Source organism: Caloenas nicobarica, chromosome 6, assembly GCF_036013445.1.
Source record: "Caloenas nicobarica isolate bCalNic1 chromosome 6, bCalNic1.hap1, whole genome shotgun sequence".
Lineage (NCBI taxonomy): Eukaryota > Metazoa > Chordata > Aves > Columbiformes > Columbidae > Caloenas > Caloenas nicobarica.
In genome coordinates this window covers 22,728,527-22,754,154 of record NC_088250.1, presented here as the reverse complement: position 1 = coordinate 22,754,154, position 25,628 = coordinate 22,728,527, and the positions used below count along the sequence as shown (strand labels likewise).

The 25,628-nt window shown below is 35.6% G+C and overlaps 1 protein-coding gene across 14 annotated transcripts in view; it reads right to left on the bottom strand.

Moving 5' to 3' along the window:
- Window positions 1–6,497: 6,497 nt before the first annotated feature.
- The window catches only part of LOC135990081 (sodium channel protein type 3 subunit alpha), a 59,637-nt gene continuing 40,506 nt past the window's right edge, over window positions 6,498–25,628 (bottom strand). For 9 of the 14 annotated variants that reach the window (XM_065637428.1, XM_065637427.1, XM_065637431.1 and 6 more), the window contains exons 19-26: window positions 24,831–25,004; window positions 18,982–19,104; window positions 16,818–17,099; window positions 13,619–13,672; window positions 12,203–12,340; window positions 10,362–10,466; window positions 8,986–9,256; window positions 6,498–7,687 (exon numbers count right to left, since the gene is read on the bottom strand). In XM_065637428.1, the coding sequence (XP_065493500.1) occupies window positions 6,498–7,687; window positions 8,986–9,256; window positions 10,362–10,466; window positions 12,203–12,340; window positions 13,619–13,672; window positions 16,818–17,099; window positions 18,982–19,104; window positions 24,831–25,004 (2,337 nt within the window). Of the gene's footprint in view, window positions 7,688–8,985; window positions 9,257–10,361; window positions 10,467–12,202; window positions 12,341–13,614; window positions 13,673–16,817; window positions 17,100–18,981; window positions 19,105–24,830; window positions 25,005–25,628 lie in introns of all 14 variants that reach the window. The other 5 variants (XM_065637441.1, XM_065637432.1, XM_065637439.1 and 2 more) reach the window with 2 other exon arrangements.

Here is a 25,628-nt window from a genome sequence, read left to right as displayed (position 1 = left end):
GAATTTATACAGCTTTCCTGTTGCATACTTTCACATGCTTCTCAGATCTTTCTCTGCTTATTTGCATGAAGAGGTAGGATAAGGCCTTTGGTATTCAGCAGAGACAAAAAGCTGTTATTTTTTCTGGGTCAATCAATTTCCTTCCTCAGATCAGAGCTGGGATCTCTGAAGTGTATATCAGAACTGAGCTTCCCGCAGAGTCGTAAAATTAGACCCGTCACTGTCATCCCCCTGTAACAGCAACAAGAGAAAAAATGTGAAGAGGTGTAAATTTTTGTGGCTGTTGAACTCGGTCAATCCGTTCCAGTTCTCTGGGAAAGAAACACATAATACAACCATTTAGAGTGTTTGTACGGCATAATTAGAAAACCTGTGCATGTTATCTTTGAGTATAGCTGTTATTATATGGCATGTTGTTAAACTGCTTCTTTTGGTTTGCTGGATTTGATATCACCACATTAGATGAAGGGAGAAAATGGCATGACCCACTTTGATTTAGGATGGCCGATTTCACTCATTAAGACTGTACTTTGTACTTTGCAGTAAGCACTGACCTGGGGCTATGCCTTCTGAAAGCAAACCCAGCATTTCTACAGCAGGAGGCTGGTGGGGCAGTGTGATCCATGTACAGGCTATAAGCATTTTAGAATAAAGAGTAAATAACCATCTGATACTGAAATTCTCATGAGAGGCTTATCATTTTATAAAAACACCCAGGAATGCCATGTAAAGTCTGGTAGATGTTTTTTGTATTTTGATATGTGTTTCCTATAAGAACGAAGAATACCTTTTAGGGCTGATACCATTTTCCCCCTTACCCATTAATGTATGTTATGAAAAAAAAATTTAATGGCTTTTATTGTACAGGAAAAGTACTTGGAGTGTAGAATGCTTGGGAACTGATGCCTGCTTTACTGCTATAAATTGTTCATGATATGTCTTTTCTTATACACATCAAACACAGCACTTGCTGCAGAGATGCATGTGATTTGTCTTCTCCCCTGAGAGATGGTAATTGGCTTCAGTTTACTTAGGCTACTACAGTACAATTTATTTTCTGAACTTAGCTGAGGCTCATGTTGCAACATGTTTTCTTCTATGAAGGTGAAGTATTTAATTTGTAAAGTGTTGGAGAGTATGTGCTGCATTAAAAAGAAAAAGCACATCCCTGCTCTGTGGTGTTTAGTGGAAACAGATCACAGCACTCCACCATCCCCCTTTACTGTATCCTGTCTTGTTATTAAATTGTACATGAACTAATCATGATCTTTTAGTAAACATCCATTGTAACTAGCTCAGTAATTTGAACAAATGACTAATGAACTGTGGTTACTATTTGCTTTGTCTACTTATAATGAATTATTTCCGCAGTTTTTGGCCTCAGTCACATGGTATTATTTCTCTTTTCTGTGTCTTATCTCTGTCTGTATAACCAAACATTCTTCAAACAGTCAACCAATAGAAAATATTGAAAACTTATTTTAAGTATGAGGTCTTGTTCATTCAGTGATCTTTTTTCCTGCTCAGATTTCTTCATGGTTTTTCACATTTATCTGTCATCTAGGTGAAGAAATAAAGAGATGGAAATAAAAATCACAACAAATGGCACTTCATGAGAGTTAAGCTTTTCAACATAAAAATATTCATACAATTTTAACAATTCAAGTAGCAGTAATGATGATGTCACATGTAAGCCATATACTGGAGATGAGCCCTCTGAGCGAGGGCTTTCTTGATTTCATTAATTCCCATAATAATTTCACCTTTGAAATGATTGACTTTGTGTTGGTTTGTTTTGGTTTTTTGTTTGTTTTCAATAAAGTACAGTATGCAATTCATAACGGACTAAGAAGTGCTGAGTACTCACAATTTCTTCTAATAGATTAATGAATTTCTCCGTAAATACATTTGACTACTGGGGATCCTAACTTGCCATAATGACAGTCCTGATTATCATAATTGTGGCCAGTCTGCTCCTTCTTGGAGGAAATGGATTTATTTTTTGCCACCACACACTGAGCTTTCCTCCTTTGGTAATATTACTTCAGTGCTGAATTAGCTTCAGTTAATTCTGCAAGCTCATTACTCTTTTATGACTGTGCATATGTTAGTACTGCTGCATTAGCTCATGTGAGGCACTAGGACTTCTGGGAAAACTTGCTCGGGAACAGCATTAAGCTCTGCTGCCCTATGAATTAATTTGCAATGTACTGAATATGTCTCCTTTCTGGGCATCCGTGTGGAAATTTTTTAATCTAAAACCTCATTAAATAAAAGCAGCGAGTAATGAACTTAGAAGAGTGACCTAGCTCTACTGTCAGCATTACTAATACTCTGATTTTGGCGATAAGTGACAGATAAGAGGTTTAATACATAGTGGAAGGCATTTTTTCTGTGGTTGGACACATTGAAAATCTACCTGTTTATGGACATGGATCAGTATAGTCAATACAACGAGGATTTTAGTAGCATATAAGGAATCGTTTGCTGACTGGAAGCTGGGGAGAGGGACTACAAGCACAACATGTTAGGAATATAAACCTATGCTTGACTGGGGTAACCATCAGTACTGGCTGGCCTAATAGCATGGAGGGAGTTCTTTCAAGTGGCATTTCTGTTCAAATGTTCTGGAAGCACTGGAGAGGGGTGTGTAATGTCAGATTTAAATTATACAAACTCAATGGATTTCTCTGAAAAAAAGGAATAGGTAGAAGGAAAGAGGAAGGTAACAGAAGCAGCAAAGGGCAATTAGGAGGACATACGTGTCCTCAAAGCAGTGAGCCTATTTCCAGTCTAGGTTAAACGAAGACCCTCAGCCATTCCTGCTGGTCCGGGCCAAAAGCATTGCCAATGTTTTCTGAAATACAGTGTTTGCTAATGAAGCTGGGTATAGTAATGTTACTTTTACAGAGCACTGTAAGAGACTCCAGGTTCCTGAAAATGAATGATGAACTGTCATTCCTCATCAGAACACTTGCCAACCTGTTTGCAGAGAAGTTCTGCAGATTTCAGGTGCTGTTTAGAGCAGGTAGCATGAACAGGTATGAGTATAATACAATTGTTAGAAGTGAAGTGAGGGACCAAAGAATCAGAAGAGCTCCAAAAGTCTCTAGAGGTAAATGGAATCATTTATGAGGTTAGATAAGGTAGTCAGAGGAATGGTAGAATAAATAATGTTCATAACTTTGGCTTCAAGAGTTTGCATATTGACATTAACACAATGTGATTAGAGGATTCTCTAGTTCAAGTCTGGAGGCCAGGTACTCGTAAGGATGCCCAGACAACTGTGGAAGGCCATGTCTCAAGCTTTAACCCCATATTCTAAGAGCGTCAGGGACCAGCTCCAGGAAGGAATTGTATGAGCAGGGTAGACAATTCTGTGTGCTCTTGTTAAGGCATTTTTTCTGGTGTAGGTAAAGCCATTCCTGTAAGTAAATATGGCTTCCCTATATTGCATGCTGTACCAGCTTGGAGATTCTGCTGCAGCGATTGCTGATGCTCATCGCATAAGAGATTTTAATAGACTGTAGTGTTAGAATATTCCATCAGTTATGTCATGGCTATCCAAGCAATTTAATACTTGGCCAAAATATGGCTAATATGGCATAATATCCACAGATTAAGAAAACACTGAAAACATGCCCGTAAGGAAACTCCAGGAATATTCTATTTACTACTAATTTTGAAATATAATATTTTAAATTCGATAAACCAACATTGCGTTTCAATGTACTATATCTTTCTGCCCTTGAGCATCATGAAGACATCCATTATATGTCAAGAGTTACTGTATGGATGTTATGACTATGAACATTACTTAACAGAGCTGAATTTCAGTGCAATCTCTTTCTTGTGAGATCAAGTGAAATGACATTTATTACTTTTGAGAATTATTGGAATAAAAAGAATCACTGTACAATTATAAACAACTTTTATCTATTTGCAATGAGCCCTTTGGCTGAATGTTAGACAGGACCAAACAGAGGAACTTTGTTTGAGAGTTTGCATATTTAAGACTTGTAAAGCATGGGGAGCTTTGGTAGCAGCAATGTGGCAAACTAAAGTAATACCTTAGATACTGAGCTGTGCCTTTATGGTTTGAAAGGGCTCTTCAGGGTTGACAGAAAGACTGTAGGGGCAGAATGTGCAGGTGTCCTGTGTTTTCCCCAGACAGTATGCTGGTGACAAAAAAGTAGGAAGCAATGGAGTGTGGTCAAAGTTCTCAAATTTTTTTTTAATTGCTTTACATTAAAAAAAGCTAAAGTGTGAAGAATAAAGTATTTAGCTCTAGTGATAAAGAAAGCATTCTTTATTTGTACCCAGGCCAGTTTTTTTCTTGCTTTAACCAACAGAAGGACAGAGACAAAGAAAAAGAAATACAATAAAAAATGAAATCTTTATTTTTTTGGCTCATTTATAATATTGTTTACATTGTTTATGATAATAACAATTTCTTGCATGCATTTCACCAACACATTACAAGTCGAAAGCATTTGTAAAAGAAAGATTCTACATTTAATGTTAGCTTGTGTATGAAACACAAGATGTCCTGATGTCTTTGATAATACAAATGTGCCATTTTGTTCTTGGGAAATGTTGTGGATCCTATTTGTATAAGTCTAGTGCAGTGTGAATCAAAAAGAATAAGAATAGGCTATGTAAACATACACTGCAAGATAGCAAGGATTTAATGAACGATGAGACTATCTTGGAACTTCTGATGCAAATGGTGCTAGAAATTCGCACATTCTCCTAATACTTTCCTTGCTATGTCCTGTTACCAGATATAACTATTCGGAAGCAAGCTGGGCTCCAGATTTACACATTTTACTTCACATTGAAATATATGCAAATATAATATTAAAACGAGATAGTCTACAAGCACTCACTTTTTTTTTCTCATAGTGTGATGATGCCAGTTTGAAATTACTGTGGTTAGAAAGTAAGCCAAGTGAATGAGGAAAGAAATATAAGAAACAGTGATCTAAAGTTTAAAGACACTTTTCTTATATACAAAACTGTTGCCAAATGGTATTTCTTTACATCATTTATATATGCTAACCACATTTTCAACAGGTTAAACAGCTTGCAACATGGCCTGTACAGTCTGATTCTATACCATATAGTAGCCACTTCAAATTTAAAATGCAAAACTAAAGAAGCTCATAAATAGCTGCGAACTATTGCTTAATGATTTGCAAGAATGAGACAATTTGCTTCATTTTACCACTGACACGTGGCTTCCTGTAGTGGAGACTGTGGGCAGTGGAAGGAGCAAGATACAGCAGCAAAAGCAGTGACATGCACCAGTGATACTCTCCAAACTATCTATAATGACACAGAATACAACATATCCTGTTGAGCTCTTGCGAATTACCCATACTGTGGTACATATCTGATGCAATTCAATGTGGCAAAGCCATTTATTTCTATGCTTAAATATGCACGACAGTATACCATTAATATTTACATGAAGAAGGGTATTTTATTGATTCGTTGAATGTTGGCCATAGTGAGAGAAGACGGTAACTAAAGAACAGTCTAGGGAAAAAATTGAGCTGTTTAAAAAAACAAAACAAAACAAAACAAAAGAACTCTCAGGTATGTTTTAGTGAAGCTATTTTTTCCATTGCAGAAACCACATGATAATTTTTAAGCTGTGAACATTTTTTTAGAAACAAGTTGTTCATTTTTAGTGATTTGCATAAAAAAAAGTCATTGCAGATTCCTGTAAATTAGAGTAGGCTTTCCAGGCACATTAATCTGGGTGCACATAGTCTGGATGCAGCCATACAAGTAGTTAGAATGCCTCAAATTTAAGAGCAACCCTGAAACATGGATGTTCTTAAAATCTTTAGCTTTGTGCAATGTCATATTTTTATATACTCATGGTTGACAAGTGGAGCATGCCTATGCAAATCACTTCTATCTGTACATTATAGAGAATCTGAGAGTAGAACACCCGGTCCTCATGCCTCTTTTCCCAACATAAAACTTATTACAAAAATAGTCACATATAATAGTAAACAACTTGTGAATTAAAAAATGATAAATACATTAATACTGATTTTGTAAAAATATGACAAATGTAGCAGTTGCATTACAAACAGTGAAGAGAAGCACTGTTCTACGTGTTTGGCAGTATGTGAAACACAAAACAGTATCGCTTTGCACGTATTTCATGCTCCATGTTCTCTGTGGAGCCACTTTTTCTCTCTTTTTTAGCAGTGTCAGCTGTAGTGAAATCAGTAACCTCCTGTCAAGTTTGGTACCCCAATTCACAGAGTCACAGTTTGATGATGAAGGTTCACTGTTTTCTTATAGGCACTGGCCTTAAGTATGTACATAACGTATATATACGCACACACGCGCACACACACACACACTTTATATATGTGTAAAAACTGTCAGTTTGGCATAAACCTCCTGCAGGAGTCCAGTTGATGCTTCATTCTCAAAGGCTGTAAACAAGTCCCACAAGCAGAATTCTTAGATCTTTATTTTTTATTTTCCCTGACATCTTTACGTTTGTAGTTCTTTTCTGCTTTATCTTTTTCATATTTTTCTTTGTCTGGCTTTGTTACACTGTCATAAGAAGGTGGGGAAGTTGTAGAGGAACTCTCATCCATTTTTTCTGGAGTGGAGTTCCCATTTAGTTTATCAATAATTATTTCTTCTATAACGGGTCCATCTCCTTTGTTTTTATTTCTGTTATATATACTAGACACTTTTTTGACTTTTTGTCTTAAAAGATGACATCTGAAAGCACGCTGAATAATGAGAGCAGATACCTCCTCCTGTTTTCGTTTTAACGTGGTTGTAATTGGTTCATAGGAAGCTTTTGAAGGATTGGATGCCATAAACCGATCTTCCATCTGTATTCTGAGGGCGTCCATCTCCCCGCTTTCCCCCAAAACACGCTTTGTGAAAGCAAACAAGATGTCAAGGCAGTGAATTCTGTCACCACTCACCATGGGCAGATCCATTGCAATAAGCTGGACTTTGTTGGGTTTTGCTATTAGAAGAGGAGGATCTAACGAAGCAGCAAAATCTGACAGCTTACTGTATTCTATGAATTGTGTTGCATCAGGATCAAACTTCTCCCAGACTTCATAGAACATCTCAAAGTCATCCTCACTCAAGGGTTCAGCACTTTCTTCAGTAGCAACACTGAAGTTCTCCAGAATCACAGCAATGTACATGTTCACCACTACCAGAAATGAGATGATAATGTAGCTGACAAAGAAGAAAATCCCAACAGAAGGGTTGCCGCAGTCGCCTTTCACAGAGCTTCCTGGATGGTCTTTATGGGGGTCACAGTCTGGCTCTCCACTGTTAAGAATTGGGGCAAGCAAACCATCCCAGCCAGCCGATGTGGTAATTTGAAACAGGCAGATCATGCTGTTGCCAAACGTTTCAAAGTTGAACATGTCATCAATCCCAACTTCCCTCTTGACGTAGGCAAAGTTGGACATGCCAAATATCGCATAGATAAACATGACCAGGAACAGCAGCAGCCCAATGTTGAACAGAGCAGGAAGAGACATCATCAAAGCAAAAAGCAGAGTGCGGATTCCCTTAGCGCCTTTAATGAGACGCAGGATTCGACCGATTCTGGCAAGTCGGATGACTCTGAACAGTGTGGGGGACACAAAATATTTCTCAATCATCTCAGCTAAGAACATACCTAGAGAAAAAAAAGATAATATTTATAAGATAATTTTAAATTTATTCTTTGATTACCTATAGAAAGATTTATTTATTGCTGTCTCCAAAACAATCAGTATAGGGAGTCAATGTTATAGCAAAACCTCATACAAGTTATTACATTTTATTGAAAGCTGTTATAATAGCACCTTCCTTAAGTTGAAGCGTTATCTAGGAGAATGGAAATAAGTAAAAGAAAAATGACTGCTTGTGACAAGGTAGCTGGTGTCTGTCTAAGCTCTCATTTATTCCTAAAGCAGCCTGGAAAGAGAAGTTTCTGTCTTAGATATAATTATTTCATAGAATCACAGAAACCAGGTTGGAAGGAACCTCCAGTTCTGGTCCAACCTTTCTTGGCAAAAGCATGGTCTAGACAAGATGGCCCAGCACCATGTCCAGCTGAATCTTGAAAGTGCCCAATGTTGAGGAATCCACCATTTCCCTGGGGAGATTGTTCCAATGGCTGATCATTCTCATCATGAAAAAAATTCCATCTTGTGTCCAATTGGAGTCTCTCCAGGAGTAGCCTGTATGCATTCCACTGGTCTTTTCCATGTGACTCCCTGTAAAAAGGGAGTCTCCATCTTCTTTGTAGCCACCCTTTAGATGCTGGAACATGCTGATTAGGTCTCCCCTGAGCTTTCTTTTCTCAAGGCTGAACAAACCCAGTTCTCTCAGTTCTTCAAGCTGAGTCTGTTACCACTGTCTTTTATGAAGAACTCTATTGGCTTACTTTCTGCAAATGAGTGATTTTTATTTATTTTTTTTTTTAACCTGAAGATCTACACTGTATCAGCACAGCCTCTCTCAGGTGCATCACTCTTTAAGACTTAAGTTTTGTCACACAACTAGTTTGCACCTTGAAGAGTCATTAGCTTTTAGCTGACAAAAATCTAAATATTCACCAAGAATTTATTTAGCAAAAGCAATTAAAAATTGCATCCCCTTCAGGTACTTTTAAGTTTTAGTACTGAAAGCAAATTTGTGGTTACTTTGCATATACTACTAAACATTCCTCTATATTTGTGCATGTTAATCTAATATGCCAAATAGTTCCTTTACGTCTTGTGATGTGGGAGATGATAGTGACTCTAATGGAAGAGATAAAAATCTTACATGCAACATTGCATATATTGTATGCTGTCACGTATGAAGATCTGAATCAACATATAAATCATATAGTAAAACAGAAAATTTCATATTCAGTATCATAACATTCTCAAAACAAAGGTTCATTTTCCTCCCACTAGTTCGTTCCTGAAAGGGAATTGCTCTTACCTACTATGGAGAGAATCACAACAACAAAATCAAAAATATTCCAGCCTATAGTGAAGTAGTAATGGCGAAGTGAAATCAACTTCAGGACAAATTCTCCAGTGAAAAGGATAATGAACACAAGGTTAATCCGGGATAAAATTGTTTCCATTTCTTTACTCTGGTCATCTGTTTCTACCATCATTGTGACCATGTTAAGGCAGATGAGTATCATGATGCTGATGTCAAATACTTGTTTGGTTACAAAATCGAAGACCATGCCTTGGAATTTGTTCTGCAAGAACAAAGATGGCATACAGTTTATGCTTCTGAAAATATTTGTCTTTACACATGCCAAATGGGAAAGCAAGTCCCTGCAAGATTTAGGAGTGCAGAGCAAAACCCATTCACAATACATCTGTTAGTATTCATCAAACCTATGTTGGCTTCTTTCTCACCCTGTTAGAGGGGATCAGGAACTGTACCACTATTGCCTGAAGGGAAACAATGCAATAATAATAGTAATAACATTAAAAATTTATATTATTGGTGTTAAAAAGGTGGTATAACTTGATACCCAGCAAGAGTACCAGCCAAATAGAAACTCATTTTCTTATCTTTATTCTAAGCTATTTTTAGAATACTACCCCCCAGAGATGTGTCTCTTTTCCTGAAACTAATTGTGTTTGGTGAGATTGCTGGACTGCTGTAGTTGCATGTCTCGAACACACCACAACTGCAATATCCTAGTTTTCCCTTAGTACTTAGCTAAATGTTTATTGCTATATGTCTCTCCTTAGACTATTTTTAACCACTTAGTGCATAAGGTGCAACAAGTATTTTATTTTTTCCAAACACTGTAGAAGTTCAGTAAATAACAGAGTAGTTTCTTATTTTAGAGAAAAATTTATCCTAGTTTATGCTTTAATCCTTAGGGCATTCTTTTATTCTGTAAGATTATCTGTATCTGTCATTCTCTTTCACATTAGGTGACCACTGCCCCCTTCTGTCTTCAGCAGCAAGGGCCAGTGCATCCCCGTTTCCTACAAGTTCTCTGGGAGGAGAAAAACCAGAAAACGAAGTTTATCCATGAGCAACAAGAACCAATAAATGATCAACCAATCAACTGTACTTTTCTAGAACTTAGGCAGGGAATGATGAAATTTATCACATTAACCTTACTAAATCCTACAGTTCATACTTCAGAGTGTATGTTTTTAAATGAAACATGAATGATCTAGTCTACTGAATTTACAAAAGTGGAACAACAGTTTCTACCTTTACAAGAAAACAAATGGAAAAATATTTTCTTTCCAGATATATAAACTTCTCTTGTTGGTTAAACTCATATCCCAAATGAGTGTTTAATATTAGAGGTGTTAAAATCAAATAACTCTTACCACTGGCCTTGGTATAGGTTTCTGTGGCTTTTTGGATCCCAGTTTTTTCATTGCATTGTAATATTTCTTCTGTTCTTCTGTCATAAATATATCCTGACCTCCAAAGTAAAGAAATAATATCAAAACTAATTACTATCATGTCCACCAGACAACATTTAACTGAAGTATGGCTCTCTGTAATGTAATACATATAGTAATATATGTAATACATATATTACAAATATTTGATTTATGTAACAAAAGTAATTTTTTCAGGTATTTATAGTGTGGGTGCTCATACGGATTCCTAACACACAAAAAACTCCTTACCAGTGCCTTGCCAGGCTGACAGTTGAGTTTTTCCAGTGTCTTCGTACTCACTTTTGCTGATCTGGCTGAAATGGTTCTTACTGTACTGATACTGTTAAGAATCTTGCTCATTAGGATGTGTTTGGTGCAGAGGAGCCTAACTGGTGCCTTACATGTCCTGAAGTCTAGATAGACTTCTAGGATTATGGCTGGCCAGGTCTTAAAGTGAAGTAACTTTGAGGCATAAGTTGTGTCAACAGAGAGCATTTGGGTCTAATCTGAGGGTTTTGATGACAGCAGAAAAAAAGTACCTTTGATATAAACTTAAGAAAAGTAATCCAAATAATGCCGTAGCAAATTATTAATTAAAACACCACTGGAACTGTGACTAACTCAGATTAGCTTTTGTTTGCAGATGCAAATGCTTCCAGTCAGATGTGCAACAGATTGACTGAATTTCAGTATAAAGTAAATTGTGCTTATTGGTGAGTCTGAACTAAGTCAAATGGAAACACAATGTCAAAGTCACTGTCTGCTAAATTGGATTTCAAAGCTCAAAGCATGGCATAATTGATTGAAACTGAGGAAATAGCCCCAGATGTGTTTATGGCTCTCTTAAGAAGCTAAAGAATATTTTCACAAGGAAAAAATTTCTGTAGTTCACACTTAACTTCTACTATAGATTCTGTTTGGCACTGCTGGCTTTTTTTTGGTGATGGGATAAAACCAAATCATATGAAACTGCTTTTTCACAGCATGCAAAGATTTAGAATTATCCTTAGGTTCTAGTTTTTTTGGCAGTTGAAGGCTAAAAATTTTACGGCTTCAAAATATTTTAAATGTGATTATTTGTATTTTTAGATTTTTAAAGTTATTTTAAATAAAAGTATATGCATTATCAATGTAATTATTTTAAACATACCTGGATGTCAAATACATACAGAAAAAATATCCTTTCTTTCACACATTTGCTTTATTATTTCTAATAGATTACAGATTGTGACTAAGAAGTTCACCTAATTTCTCACAAAAGTGTTAGAAAAATAGTGGTCTTATGTACACATTTTTACTTGTATCTATATGCCTGTTCGTGTGAGGTCTATTTGACCTACTCTTAACCCACTGTTTAATCAGTTTGCAGAACTATTACCTGCTATATGAATACAGTGTCATATTGTATCTTCATTAAGTGTCAAAATTAATTTATCTTAGTTCTGGAAAGTTAATTAAAGAAAGAAACTCTTCCATGGCAGCCAGTACATCTAACAAAAAGAATAATGCGCATTTGCTTTTTGCATCTTCTTTTTAGCTCTGACACAATTTGAAAATTATTATGAACCTAAGCATGATTTGTTCCTCTTCTCTTGTCAAAATGCTGAAATGCAAAGGCCAAAATCGTATTTACAGATTTAACACTGATTATGTTTAAAAAATATATATATTTATTTGAGGACTTGAAATAACTTTTGATTGTTATTAGCTTTACACAAATAAGTTATTAATTCATTATAGCTAATAATTCGTAGCACGCAGAAAACATTTTAAATACTTATCTTCTTTTTTTGTTGGTTGAAGTTGTCTATAATGACACCAATGAAAAGGTTCAAGGTGAAGAATGATCCAAATATGATAAAGATGACAAAATAAAGATACATATACAAGTTATCCTCATACTTAGGTTGATCTTCTACCTACAAAATATTATAAATATTATTAGCCATGAGAATATTAGATATAAAAAGCACTGTATATAATTTATGAATAGGCATGTGCTATCTCAGCTAGAAAAGTTATAAAGTGCACGCAGTTATTGAAAAGACCCAGCATATGCATTCCAATCAATAACTGGAGAACCAGAAGCTGACAGAATGGTTACTCATATGAAGTTTTAAAGTAAATGTACACACCGATGTGTATGTATGTGCGTATACACAAAGTTCCTTGTATAGAAGAAAGAAGCAATGTGGGACTGGAAGCAGTCATTAGTAATTAAAATTTTAACAGCACAAATCTAAATATTTTGTGTTGTGTTTGGCGTATTTTCATGCAGAAGAATCAATCAATTTAACTATCACCTAAATCTCCCTAAAACTCTTTTGGTGTTACATGAGTGTTCTTTCATTCAGCTAAGAACAGATGCTTTGAATTAATTTCTAGTGACTATATGTTTTATGAAATCCATTAAGTTGAGGCAAATTTCTAAGGAGGACTTTGTTATTGTCTTGATTCTTCAGGATTCCACGTCTCAACACGTGCACCTCTGCCGCACAATGTGCTCGAGTGTAGAAATGCTGAGGTTAATGAAACAGGATATATTACTCTGGGAGATGAATTTCACTGTGTGATGATGAATATCAATAATGTGGCTATAACCAAGGTTGCATGGAACTAGTTCAGGCCTCTGCGTGGCACTTTTTTGTACAAAGTAAACATAGTTTTTAGCTTTGTAGCCAAAATAAAATTCTATTCCCTAGAAAACTTAATAGAGGATCTTTAACCTTAAAATCTTATCACACTTAAATAGCTAGATAACATAAATGTTCAATCTAATGAAACAATGAAATGCACAGTTTAAAAAAATCAAACAAGATTAATATATTCAAGATTTATAATTACATTATATAATCTTAAATTAATTCATACTCATGATTGCCAAAGGAAGTAGTTAAAAACTCTCTTCTTTTTTTTAATTAACATTAGCTTTTCAAAAAAAAAAAAAGTCCAGTTAAGTTATTTTAACTTATTTGACTAAACAGAAGGAAGAAGGAAGTGGGGTTAATTCTTCCCACTACAAATTCTAAGATTCATGAAATTACCTAGAAGTTCATTTCTAGACTAAATATATCTCATTAAAAATATGTATTGGTGCTGATTATAATTCTTAATATTATTGTATGTGTAGTTGTTTAAATTCTATATTCTATATCAGAATGTAACCAACAGATGATCTTTGAAAGTCTTACACTTACATCTCTTGAATCAACAGCAGCGTACATAATATCCATCCATCCTTTGAAAGTAGCCTAGAAATAAAATAGAGTTGTTCATCTCCCCTATATAAATTCATAATGTGGAAAATAACAAGGTCACAGAATTTGGACCTTAAGTTTTAATGAAATCGTATCTGAGTTTATAAACCACACAGGCATAATAAAATATTTCTCGTAGTGATACTATTTTTTGAAAAATTATTTTGTAGGTATTCTGAAAATATTAAAAATCAGTCTCTGAAGGTCTCAGCAAGGGCACAGTGTGTTTGGAGCTACAGATGCTTACTTTGTGGATGAATGGTAGATTCAGATAAACATTAATGCTGGAGATGTTCAGGTAGAATCTTCTGTAATCACTCATGGTCACAGCCATTTTATCAAGTTTACAGCATCAATTGATGGAGTCAGCAGTACAACTTCTGGACAGATACCAACATGCATCTGAATGCTTTTGCTATGACTGAACTGGCATGGTATTTTTAAGAATGTTTTAATCCCAAATACCTAAAGGGAATAGGCTCTGTTCATAACCAAATATATGTTGGTTCTTGAGGGCTAAGATTTATAGAAGACCAAAAAGGGAACTGTGAGAGAGCTGTGATTAACTTTTACAAGACTTTGGGTTGAGTTCCTATAGAGACTTTGTCTAAGTAGAATGAAGAGTAAAAAAGATCTGCCATCATTGCTCTGAGAAGGTGTTTTTCATGGACAGAGAATGTCCACTTTGTGAGGAACACCAAAGGGTTGGTGTGACATGCTAGTTGAAGGTGTGAGTGCCTGCTCATTAGCTAAGGTTACCAAGCTTATTCACAATAAAGAAAAAAAAAAAGAGCTAAAAAACTTGTGAAATGAACAGATACAGAGCATCTCTCCTGAGGAGATTCATGAGAGGGACCAGCCCGAGGAGTATATTTGCATCTGTCCTTGGCAGAAGTAGCTCTGGTACTTCGGTACAGCTGCTAGTTTTCACAGCAGAAAACTTGCACTCTATGAGTGTTCATATCCTCTTGAATCTTGCAGTGCAACACAAATTTACTAAGAAGGTGTGCTAGGAGCTAGGCTTCAGAGATGTTTCTGTGTCAGCTGACAATTGACAGCTATTTGGTGCACTTTGCACAGAATCATTAGAAGAGGAGCAGAGTTTCAGCAGAGCAATAAATACGGAAGAGTGGAGGGACAACGTTAGTGGAGACAATCAACTAAAGAGGTGACAGGATACATGCTCAATGATCCCATAATCTCTGCAGGAAAAGCAAAGGGCAGAAGGGAATATTTGAAAAGGAAAATAATGAAAAATCAGAACAAAAAGAAATAAAGAGAAGAAGAATGAAAGGTCCACAGTAGTGATGTAGTAATTAAAGACCAACTCTATCTGGATGGATGACACAGATGACACTCAGACGCAGCTTCAAGAGACTAGAAGTTTTCCTTATACAACTTCAGAGGCAACTATTGGTAGTACGACGGATCACTTTAATCTCAAGTACAAGGATAGCAACACAATCTGAAGTCAGAGAATTAGAATCATTCAGTACTACTACTCAGCACATGAGAGGCAAAACATTTTAAGCCAGGTAGTTAATTTGGGAATCAAGGTCAGCTATGGATACGGACCTGCTCCGGTATAGAAGGGACAAGCATATCATACTTAGATAACTTGGTGATATCAGGGCAGTAACAATCCCATGACATTTCTGATGTCTTTTCATACAGTGAAGCTGTTTGTCAAGTTATAGACAAGCCATTCTGCAGAACTCAATCATCTAAGCATAGATGCTTGCTTTCATGCTTGTGTTTTGGGTCAGATATTAGTTATCAGAAGCTCCATTCTAACCCAAGGAGCCTGTGAAAAGGTAAGGTCTTTATTCCTCTGGCATAAATAAAAGGTATGCTCAGTACTGTCATGGTTTAACCAGTATAAGTACCTAGAACAAAGACGTTTCTGTATCACAGTACACAGGAAAAGGAATTGAACAGGAAATATAATTTACAGACTTTGTATAAGTAGCAGTAATTCATAGAAGGAATATGCCATGTAATACAACAAAATCTAATACTTCGCAAGTATAATAAGTAGCATAATATTTATTTAGTATATTATAGTCACTCTTTAACAAGCACTAATGGAATATGATAGATATAAATCATGAGTATTTTCTTGTCATAAAAGTATTTTACATTTTCCTATTTTACCCACAGCTTAATGTCTCTGTAGTTTTATGTACTTCTTAATGTAGCAAGTGCTGTTCATCTGTCAACAGAAGGTGTTATATGATTAATCAGACCTAATACTCAATTAGGATCTGTCTGTCAGTAACTATCCGTATTCTTCCCATGGGTATCTACTTCTCTTGGAGGATTTCAGACCTCTTACACAAGTATTATGATAATAAAGAATTGGCTGCATGCTACATGAAACTTTCGGTGCATTATTTATGATTCCTTTCCCCAAACCTACTTCCAGGTCTGGAAAATCAAGCCTCTGTTAGAGAAATGTCTGCATTGGAGACACCAGGTTGATATATTTTTATTTTCACCATCTAACTTACAAAGTGGTTCCTTAAATGAATATAAATATGAAGAAAAATCCACTCTACCTTGGCCATGCCGTTGACAAAAGAAAAATTATTTCACAGTGCTGAAAGTGCCTAGATAATGGATTTTGACTGTGAAAGATGTTGCTATGGATGTGTAATGATACCTAGGAACAGATTATGTGGGAGGCATTGGCGGTGGTTGCTCACTTCAGACCAGACGCTGGTTAGGATGTCTGCCCTTTTTTAAGCTGCTGTCTGCCCTCTTGTCTTACAAGATAACTGAGCTCTCAAAGGAAAGGAGAGACCTTTTTAATGATTAGAGGGAACTCTGAGCTTTGTCCACCATGGCAAGACTCATGAAGTGCATTCCTGAAGTTTATATTGTGCAGCACTAAAAAGATTCTTGTACCTTTTTCGTTTATTTCCACATTATTACCATCATGATGAGACTGTATTCCCTAGCCTTGGAATGGAAAGTTACTATTACTAAGACAAAAATTACAGGTAAAAATGCAATACAGTTGTGTAAGCTGCACTTCATTGCTATGAAGAAATTATTCCACTACTTAACAGCCTTAACTTGCACATTTTTCCTAGACTTCTTTAAAAAGAACAGAAAGAAAATAAATAAATCTACTTACTACTTGAAGCAGAGCAAGATATCCAGCTCCTACATTATCAAAGTTCACTTTCACATTTTTCCATCGGGCACTTTGATTGTTTTTTATGAGTTCCTCACACTGAGTATAGTTGTTGACATCACTGACATCAAACATCTCACCAGTTGTGGTGTTGACACAGTGATAGAATTTGCCAGCAAACAGATTTACTCCCATGATGCTGAAGATGAGCCAGAATATGAGACAAACCAGCAACACATTCATGATGGATGGAATTGCTCCTACAAGGGCATTTACAACCACCTAGTATACAAATTAGACAAAATAGCCACTTATTTTATGAACAAAAAAAATAAAAATACTTTTAAAATGTTAAACCAGTATTTATATGGAATAGACAGTTAAAATATTGCATTAAAATTTAATGGGAAAACATTACGTAAAGTTCAATAAAAACACTAATGAGATTGCAAAAAGCAAGAAATAAAATTATATGGAAACCAAGACAATGCAAAAGTCTGAAAAAACTCCAAAAGCAAAAGAAAACCTGTTAGTAGCAAGATGGATTCTTAGAATTTGTGTGCTCTAAAGAAAAAGAGAGAAATAAATGTTAAATTCCAACAGTACAAATCAAAATCTATAAATAGAAAATAAACCAGAAAAAATCAAAGAATGATGATGTGGAAGACTGAATAAAAATGTCTGCATGTAAAACTATTATTACTAATGATTTTATTCTCAGAAACTTTATGTATATAATGACACTAATGTATTTTAGCATCTGCAAACAACATAAAATAATTAAGCACATCTTGTTTAGGTTTTATTAACAGCATCTGCTATAGGTCTTGGTTTTAAAATGCTATAGTTGCTCTTACACTTATCTGTTAGGTTTTGTTTTTTTCATTCACTGCATTAAAACAATTGAGCTACTCTATATCGGCAAGTGGCAGTACAAGATCAAATTAAATCCCTTTACCAAAATTTTCTATTACTCACTTATTGTGATTGAACTACAAGAAAGCTGCAGATACCCAGGCAATAATTTTCTGCCTAATCGGTAGAGACTGCAGTAGTTTTTTGTGTATGGTTTTGAAAATAGTAGTACTTCTCTAAATCACTCATTTGACTGAAAGTAGTCTAAGTTAAATAGAGGTTTTGCCCATTTGTCAGATAGGGATTCGCGTTTGCAATGCAGATCATGGGAAATGTGGCAGTGATGGTGATGTGCCACCACGCTCCCCTGTGCTGGCAAGTGAGGCCACCTCTGGAACATCAGCAGTCTCAACCCAGACAGGAACCACACTGTTTATTGGGAAGCCTGTGACCAGACAATAAAGTGTATTGCAGCATCTGGGTGTTTTGAGGTGAAAGATTAAAAGGAGATATGTCAATGACATTCACTTGTTAATTTTGTATCCATCAGTTTTTCCAGGAGATAGCATAGTCTGCATTTCCAGCAGACAGCTTGTAATAGTTTGCGGGGGGGTGGGAGAGGGTGTGTCAGTCTGGCAGAGTATGAAAATAATAATTTCCTTAACAGCAAGGGTTTAGCTGTGTAGGAGGAGAGGTAAGATGGCAGCAGATGCATTCTTGTGAAGAACACTAGCTGAGAAAATTATTTCCCACCTCTCTCCTTCTATACTTCTAATGCCATCCTTATTTCAGGTATCTGTTCAGAGAACCTTCCCCTAATACTACAGCATTTATTGTGGGATTTTTTTCCCCAGGCAGGTAGACAGGGAGCCACAGGGAGGCTTTAGTTTCTGGTGTGTCACTGTTGACAGCTTCTTCTCCTTGTTTTGTTTTGTTTTGTTTTCTGGCATACCTGCTCCACCCTGAACCAGTGACAATCCAAGAACAGAAGTTAGCTGCAGAAATTTATAAAATAAAGTCCCCAGCTAAACTGGAGGAAAAAACCCTCCAACATTCAGTTCTAAAATTTCTAATTTCCTTTTACTTTTGTATATAGGTCCACAAATCAATGGAAATATTAGCAGTCAGGGGGCTGGGATAACACAACTATGTAGCAGTGAGCAGGAAAATGGAGTGAGATCAAGGTCTCATTTAGAAATGTAAGCTGTACACAGCTGTATAGGGGTTCCCATTCTGGAGTTCTTTGCAACACGCATTACTGTCACGTTTGTCTGCAGACATTCATTGAGACTCATTCATTTTATCTCACCCTCATTCCTTCAAATCGTGACAAGGCTCTTAAAGGTCTTAAAGCTCTTAACGTCCGAAGCGATTTAATGGCACCAAGTTCAGAATAGCCCAAAGCATTGGCTATTAAACTAACCAATGAGACCTATAAAAATACAGAAAAAAATTATTAAAATTGTTCTACACTTTTTATTTAAAAAGAATACAGATTCAATCAGCAGAAAGATCAACAGTGACAAATGGAAGAACACTATTCTTGCTTGTGGAGACACTGGAGGCCCATTCCCACAATTTTCATACTTGCTGGAAAGGCGAGAGGTCACATGAAGACATGTTTGAAAAAGGAATATATGCTATTAAATGTTTGTTATAGCTGGACAGGATTTAACAGTCAGGTGGAAGCACACAGCTGGTGAAGGATAAAAGTTTCAGAAATACTTAAAGTCAAAATAGCCATGCTTTCAGTAACTTCATTCAGGTTCAACCTTCCAAGCAATTTAAATTTCTAAATACATTAGAATAATTTATTAACTACTGACAATATTATTAATATCTATAATCACTAATAATATGCTAAAATGTAGTGGTTAATTAGCTTTTATTATAGATATTAATTCTAAGTCAAACACTCAGTTCATAGCAACAATAGCCAGGGTATCTATGAAATATATATTGACAGAGGTGGTACTTTCTCACTTGCGCAACAACTCTTTCAATATTTATTTTTTTCTTTTCTAAGTATAGGAAGTATTATGGGATAAATATTAACAGATGCTAGCATTATAACAGGAAGTGCTTTATTATCTACAACACTAGTGAGATCCTGATTTTATTATACACCAGTCCACTTCAGGAAGGAACAAATAATTTGCTTCTCAAATGGATCTGAGTTTTAAACAGTGTCAATGTGAAAAAATTTAATTTACTTACTTTGAACAGTTTTTGAGACGGGAATGTGGAAAAAAAACCTTAGTCATATTTTATTCCGTTCTACCACCAAAAGCATAGAAGACACATAAATGAACGCAGGCATATTTCAGTCCTTGAAAAACCCCTCAAATGTTCATTTCTGTATGTCAGTCTAGAGCGTTCTTCAAATAATTGGCTGTACAGAAATAGGCATTCACTGATAAGAGTGGCAAGATTTTGCCCATTATACGAAGAGGTGCTTTCCTATGTTACTTGTATCCGTAAAGAACAATTAGATGATTCGCAAACACCAGAGTTACAAGTTCATATCTCAAAAGGACAATCTGAGAGCAGATAGAAATGGATTATTCATTACTATGTTGCTATGTAAATTAATCTAACAAGGTAGTATTTTGGTGAATCCGTATCACTGTACCTTTCAAGTAGATTATATGTCAGGCTGTAGTTCTTTCTATCAAAGTAAAGGCTTATTTTATTGCTGTAATGGATAAGTTTGTAAAGTAACTTGCTGTGATTTATAAGCATATTAAGAAGAAAATCTTAGTGATTTTCTGTAGTCTGTAACTGAAGTCTGTTCACTTACAAAAGATAACATTATTGTTTCTGCCATACATTAATTATCGTCATTAATTGTTATTAATCATTGTCATTAAGGGAGTTCTTTTTATCCTTAGCCACTCTTAATATATTACAGAGATAACAAGATGTGGAATTCTCTGTATTTTTTAATAGAATATTCATTGATTCACTCACATCAACAAGACAGCCAGACATGACAATAAACTTTAGTGTAAAGACAGCACATTTTACTAATTAAAAATTAACTATGAAATATATATTTTAAAAATATGTCTCTCACTGGGAGAGCAAGACATTTCTTTTAAAATCAAAGTCACATTAATGGCTCCTTCATTTTATACTTTTCTCTGCAAACTAGTGCTGTGTCTCAGCTATCTTTTGCAAACAAGTCACCATACAAGCTGTTTACACCACTGTAGCTCCTGTAACTTCAGTGGCACTGTGTCTGTTGGCAGTTTTTAGGTTCTGATTGTAAGTAATTTTCCAGTCTAGTTTGTGTTTTCCATTTCAACCTATTTGAGGTTTTCCTACCACGGTGCTAGCTCCCTTACATCATAAACTTGAAGTTATTTCACAGAGGAATACTTCATGTATTCTAAGCAAGATATTTTCCTCTGAAGGACAGTTCAAATGGGAGGCAAAGATTTGCTTAGAATTATTTGATATTAATTCTGTTTTACATATAGGATAAATATAGTACTGCTCTGGTTTTCTTAGCCTTAGATTGGTATTCTGTCATCTGTTCCACCTGTTTTGTTGATAGCAGGTGAGAAAATAAATGTCTCTGTACACTGAAAACCAGATAATTTCTTTTGAGATAAGAATGTACACAGAAGCAGTAATTTTAAGAAATGAAAATGAATTCATAATGGTAGAAAGAATTTTTACATTCATCTCCTACAGCTGGAGGGTTGTATGTCCACATTTTCATGTGCGAATCTTCTCATGTAGACTATCTGTTGCAAAAACTGCTTTGAAACTTAGTAGTCACAATTAGCCCTGCTCAGGAACTTCATTCAGGGTTTTCATCTGAGCCAGATCGCTGGTCATACAGCTCTGAATTGACTTGATTTCTACTTCGGCCTAAAATTTTGATACATATGAATTCTGTGTTACTTGCCGAAGTGGCAAATGTATGTGATTTGATTCCAGGTCCTCAGTGGCATTTGGCCCTCCTCACTTCCAACACTGCTTAACCTGTCTTTCATGCAGCTTAAGCGTTCAGATATTACACTTAACTAAGAATAAAAATAAACTACAATATTTGGGAAAAAAATCCAAATATTTTTCTTTCTGTTGAGTGATTAATGATTTTTCTTATTTCTGAAAGAGAGATACTATATTGTCATTTTCTAAGGCAGGCGTTTTATACTCTCTTGGAGACAGGACGTTGGACCCAATGTAGCCTTTCTTATGTCTTATCTCGCCTTTCTTATGTTATGGTCCTATGCTACAATAATATCACTTTTTCTTTATGTACTTGGTGAATAATTCTTAATTTATGGCATTTTACTGGCAAGTCCTCAAAATTCATTTTGTTTAGGGGCATAACTGCAAGCTAGGATTCTGTTCCATAACTTGCTGAACAAGAGCCTTTGGTTTCGTGCATATATCGTCTGAAAATCTCTTTGAATTAATTAATTAATTTCCCTACTTTCTGGATTATCCAATGTTATCATAGTGTATCATGTTAGGATACACATAAAGACATATGAGACTGTCTAGGAAGACAAAGTGATGTGTCTTTCTGTATCTAGCTTCCCAGCACATCAATATGCTCATCTTCTTATTTCTTCTTATTTTTATTATGAAGTTGTCATGGCAGCAGTGTCCTCCTATTCAGTGCATACAGCATTTAGTATAGTAGTATAATGTGACCATGATCTTTTTCAGAATGTTGCTGTTGAGTTAATTGTTCTGAAAAGCTAATATACAGATTGAGAGCACAGTTTAATTAAATTACTTTAACCGTTTTAACAAATACGCATGAAACACTTTTGCCTATATGAAGAAATATTATATAAGCCATCAATATGACCAGCTTTCAATGTACCATACAACGAGCCCAACTGAAGGGCTGTTTTGCTACATTTAATTGTTAAAAAACTGTACCCATTGGCGTTTTATTAGGCAAGAGCAATTTCATAAAGGTCAAAGATTTAATTCCACTTACAGATCCATTACTGCCCCACAGTATTTGGCAAATACCTGATTTGTTTCAAATGCTACATAGATCCAAGGTAGAGGATTACATGCTCCATAGCGTCTAGTTCTACTGGGTTAAGACATTGCTGTCTCAAGCCTTTACTGGATGCTTCTGCTAGAATTAGTCTCCCCCAAAAAAGTAAATGTGTCTCTGCTTCTCAGCTGCCTGCATGCAAAATTCAGTCTCTCACCTTAAACCACTGATAAATATGTCTGAATGAAATTACCAGATTGGGATTTTGGGTAGAAAAGGCACACCACCCAAATATTTGTTCCTTGCTACAGATATTATTGCATCCAGCAGAAGAGTGGGGCAGAGAGATGGCATGATAAGGTCTTAAACTGGGGTAGCCAGATGTACCAAGCGTCATCTGTCATGGCTGTAAACTGACAGAGCTGAAAATTGCCGTTTCTTTGTGTAATTGTTAAAATCTAATTTGGTCACAATCACTGAGAGCAACTATGGCTTTCTCACAGTGAGAGACTCAGGTATGTAAGATATTGAAGGTCAAAGCCCCAAAGGACTATCAGTGTTTACTCTTGAATAATTTTAGAGAATGGAATTAAACAATTTGATTAACTTCAGTCACTTCCAATGAAGAAGGGCTCACCAGTGTTCTCACTGGGAGCATGCCACTGAATCACACCTGTTTAAACTGCCTGTTAAAGCAGTGTAGATTCTCTGCTTTTCTATAGGAAGATAACATGAGTTCATATATTTCTTTCAAGTGCTGTCGGGTGGTGCTAAAGGAATTGCTGAATTAGCCTTGGGCACAGAAAGACATTTTTTACCACTTTCTGCAACATCGCATACAATTCAAAAGTAGAAGGTTCCAAACTCATTTAGTCATGCTTTTGTTTATAAAAGTAAAAATTATGGGAAGAAGGTTGGCAAAATAAACGGCTTTATTTATGATGATGTTCTTTAGAATTCTGAGAGCCTGTTCAGCTAACAGCATCTCTGACTCTAAACTATTATTAATAAACCATGGAGTATGGCTTTGAATAATCTGTTTATGTTACAAAAAGAATAATTAAAACGTGAGTTGTATTTTATATTAAAAAAAAGTCCATTCTTAATTCTGGAAAGGAGCATCTGTCTTCTGTTTTAACATTGTCTTAAGAAAACCATTCACACTGCTCCACCCTGGCAGATTTTCAGGACGGAGGTAGAGATTAACAGTGAGACAAAACTAACTTGAGCAGGTTAAAAAAAGAGAATGTCTGCCTTTGTGAGTTGTAGGCCAGTCTAGCTAGGTTTTTTTTCCCTCTGGGAGTCACAAATCCAATACATTTCTGTTATATGTTTGTAAAGAATAAGTATGGGACCAGGATTTATGCAAACTTCTCAAGAAATACTGTAGCTCAGGCAAAAAATTACTATAAATGCACATTTGCCCTGAGATGCCATCTCTGTTCCATGCTGAGGACATGTATAGCCGATGAACTGGGTCAGATAATGTGTGAAGGCAAGAGACCAAAATATTCTGGGAGTAAAACCAGCTTTGATCCCTTCTGACAACATAAGCAAGGCCTTTGCACAGAAGTATATCACAGCTGGGAACGCAGCCAAGAAACCTTGTATTCTTTCTGTAATAAACCCTGCCAAGTCAGAGCTGATTTAACTATTCCAGATTGTCAGCCCATTAAAACTAATTATTTTTTAGACCAAATAGCCACTGTCTTTCTATTCAACTAAAAATGATGACAGGATAGTTTTAGGTGACAAAGTTCTGAGAACTCAGATGAAATCTGGACCAAATGTATTGTTTCACTTTCAAAGCCACAATGTTTGCAGAAGAAACTTGTGCAATGTGTATTTGCAAAGGAATAAGGTAGTATGATCAGAGTCCATTAAAAATAGCATGTTTCAAAATTAGGGTTTTTTCCTCATAAAATCTCAAGTTTGATACATCCTGGCAAATAAATTATTAACCATGAAGAATGAACAAAATTATGGCCAGCCATTCTTTTCCTTCTGACGTATAAATGTACTCTAAATAACATGTCCAGATCACTGCAGGCTATTATTAATGCAGTATAACTATACAATGTGAATAATTTTTGCATGGTTATGAAAAGATTACTTAGTAGTAATAAGTTTTAAGACATAAAGGACTTTAGTGAATTTTACAATATGGAAAACTGTGTACTTACATCAACAATCAGGAAGTCCAGCCAGCACCAGGCATTAGTAAAATATATTTGAAAACCATATGCTACCCATTTTAAAAGCATTTCCAAAATGAAAATGTATGTAAAGACTTTGTCAGCATATTCCAGCATGGTCTTGATAGTTTTGCGCTGTTCAATATATATATCTTCAAAAGCCTATGAAAAAAATATATTCAGGTATTACTAACATTTCACAGAATATACATGTTACAGATGAGGAGTAAATGATAAAAAATAAGTAGATTAGAGCTAATCTTTCCACTTGTTCTTCTGCATCTTCTTATTTTACATATTTCCCATCTTTAACCATACTACAAATTGGAGCAACTTGATGTGTGCTCCCCTGTTTGGGAGTATCTTACTAATGAATAAAGAAATAAACCATGAATTTTCATCCACTGTAGTATCAAGAAACTTTCGCATACACAGACAAAACCGACCCTTGCTTATACAAAATCTGTTCCAGATATGTCTAGTCCATTCTAGAAGGCAGTTAGGCAGTTTACATTCCTATGCACCATCAATCAAACTTATGTCCAAAAGTAAAATTAAAGAGCAATGTATTTGCTAGAATGTACACTATGCACATTGATACTGTAGCAGATGTCCAACTTAAGTAAAGCTGGAAAGGTGGGTAATGTAAATCTTGTTGGAAAGTGGTTGTTAGCTTTAATTTGCTGTCACACTCTTCCCTATCCTGCCTCCAAAAAAGGAACAGAATGAAGTAATTATCCCATTTTTCAGTATAGTCTTTTGTAGCAGAATCCAAGAAGTGGCTGA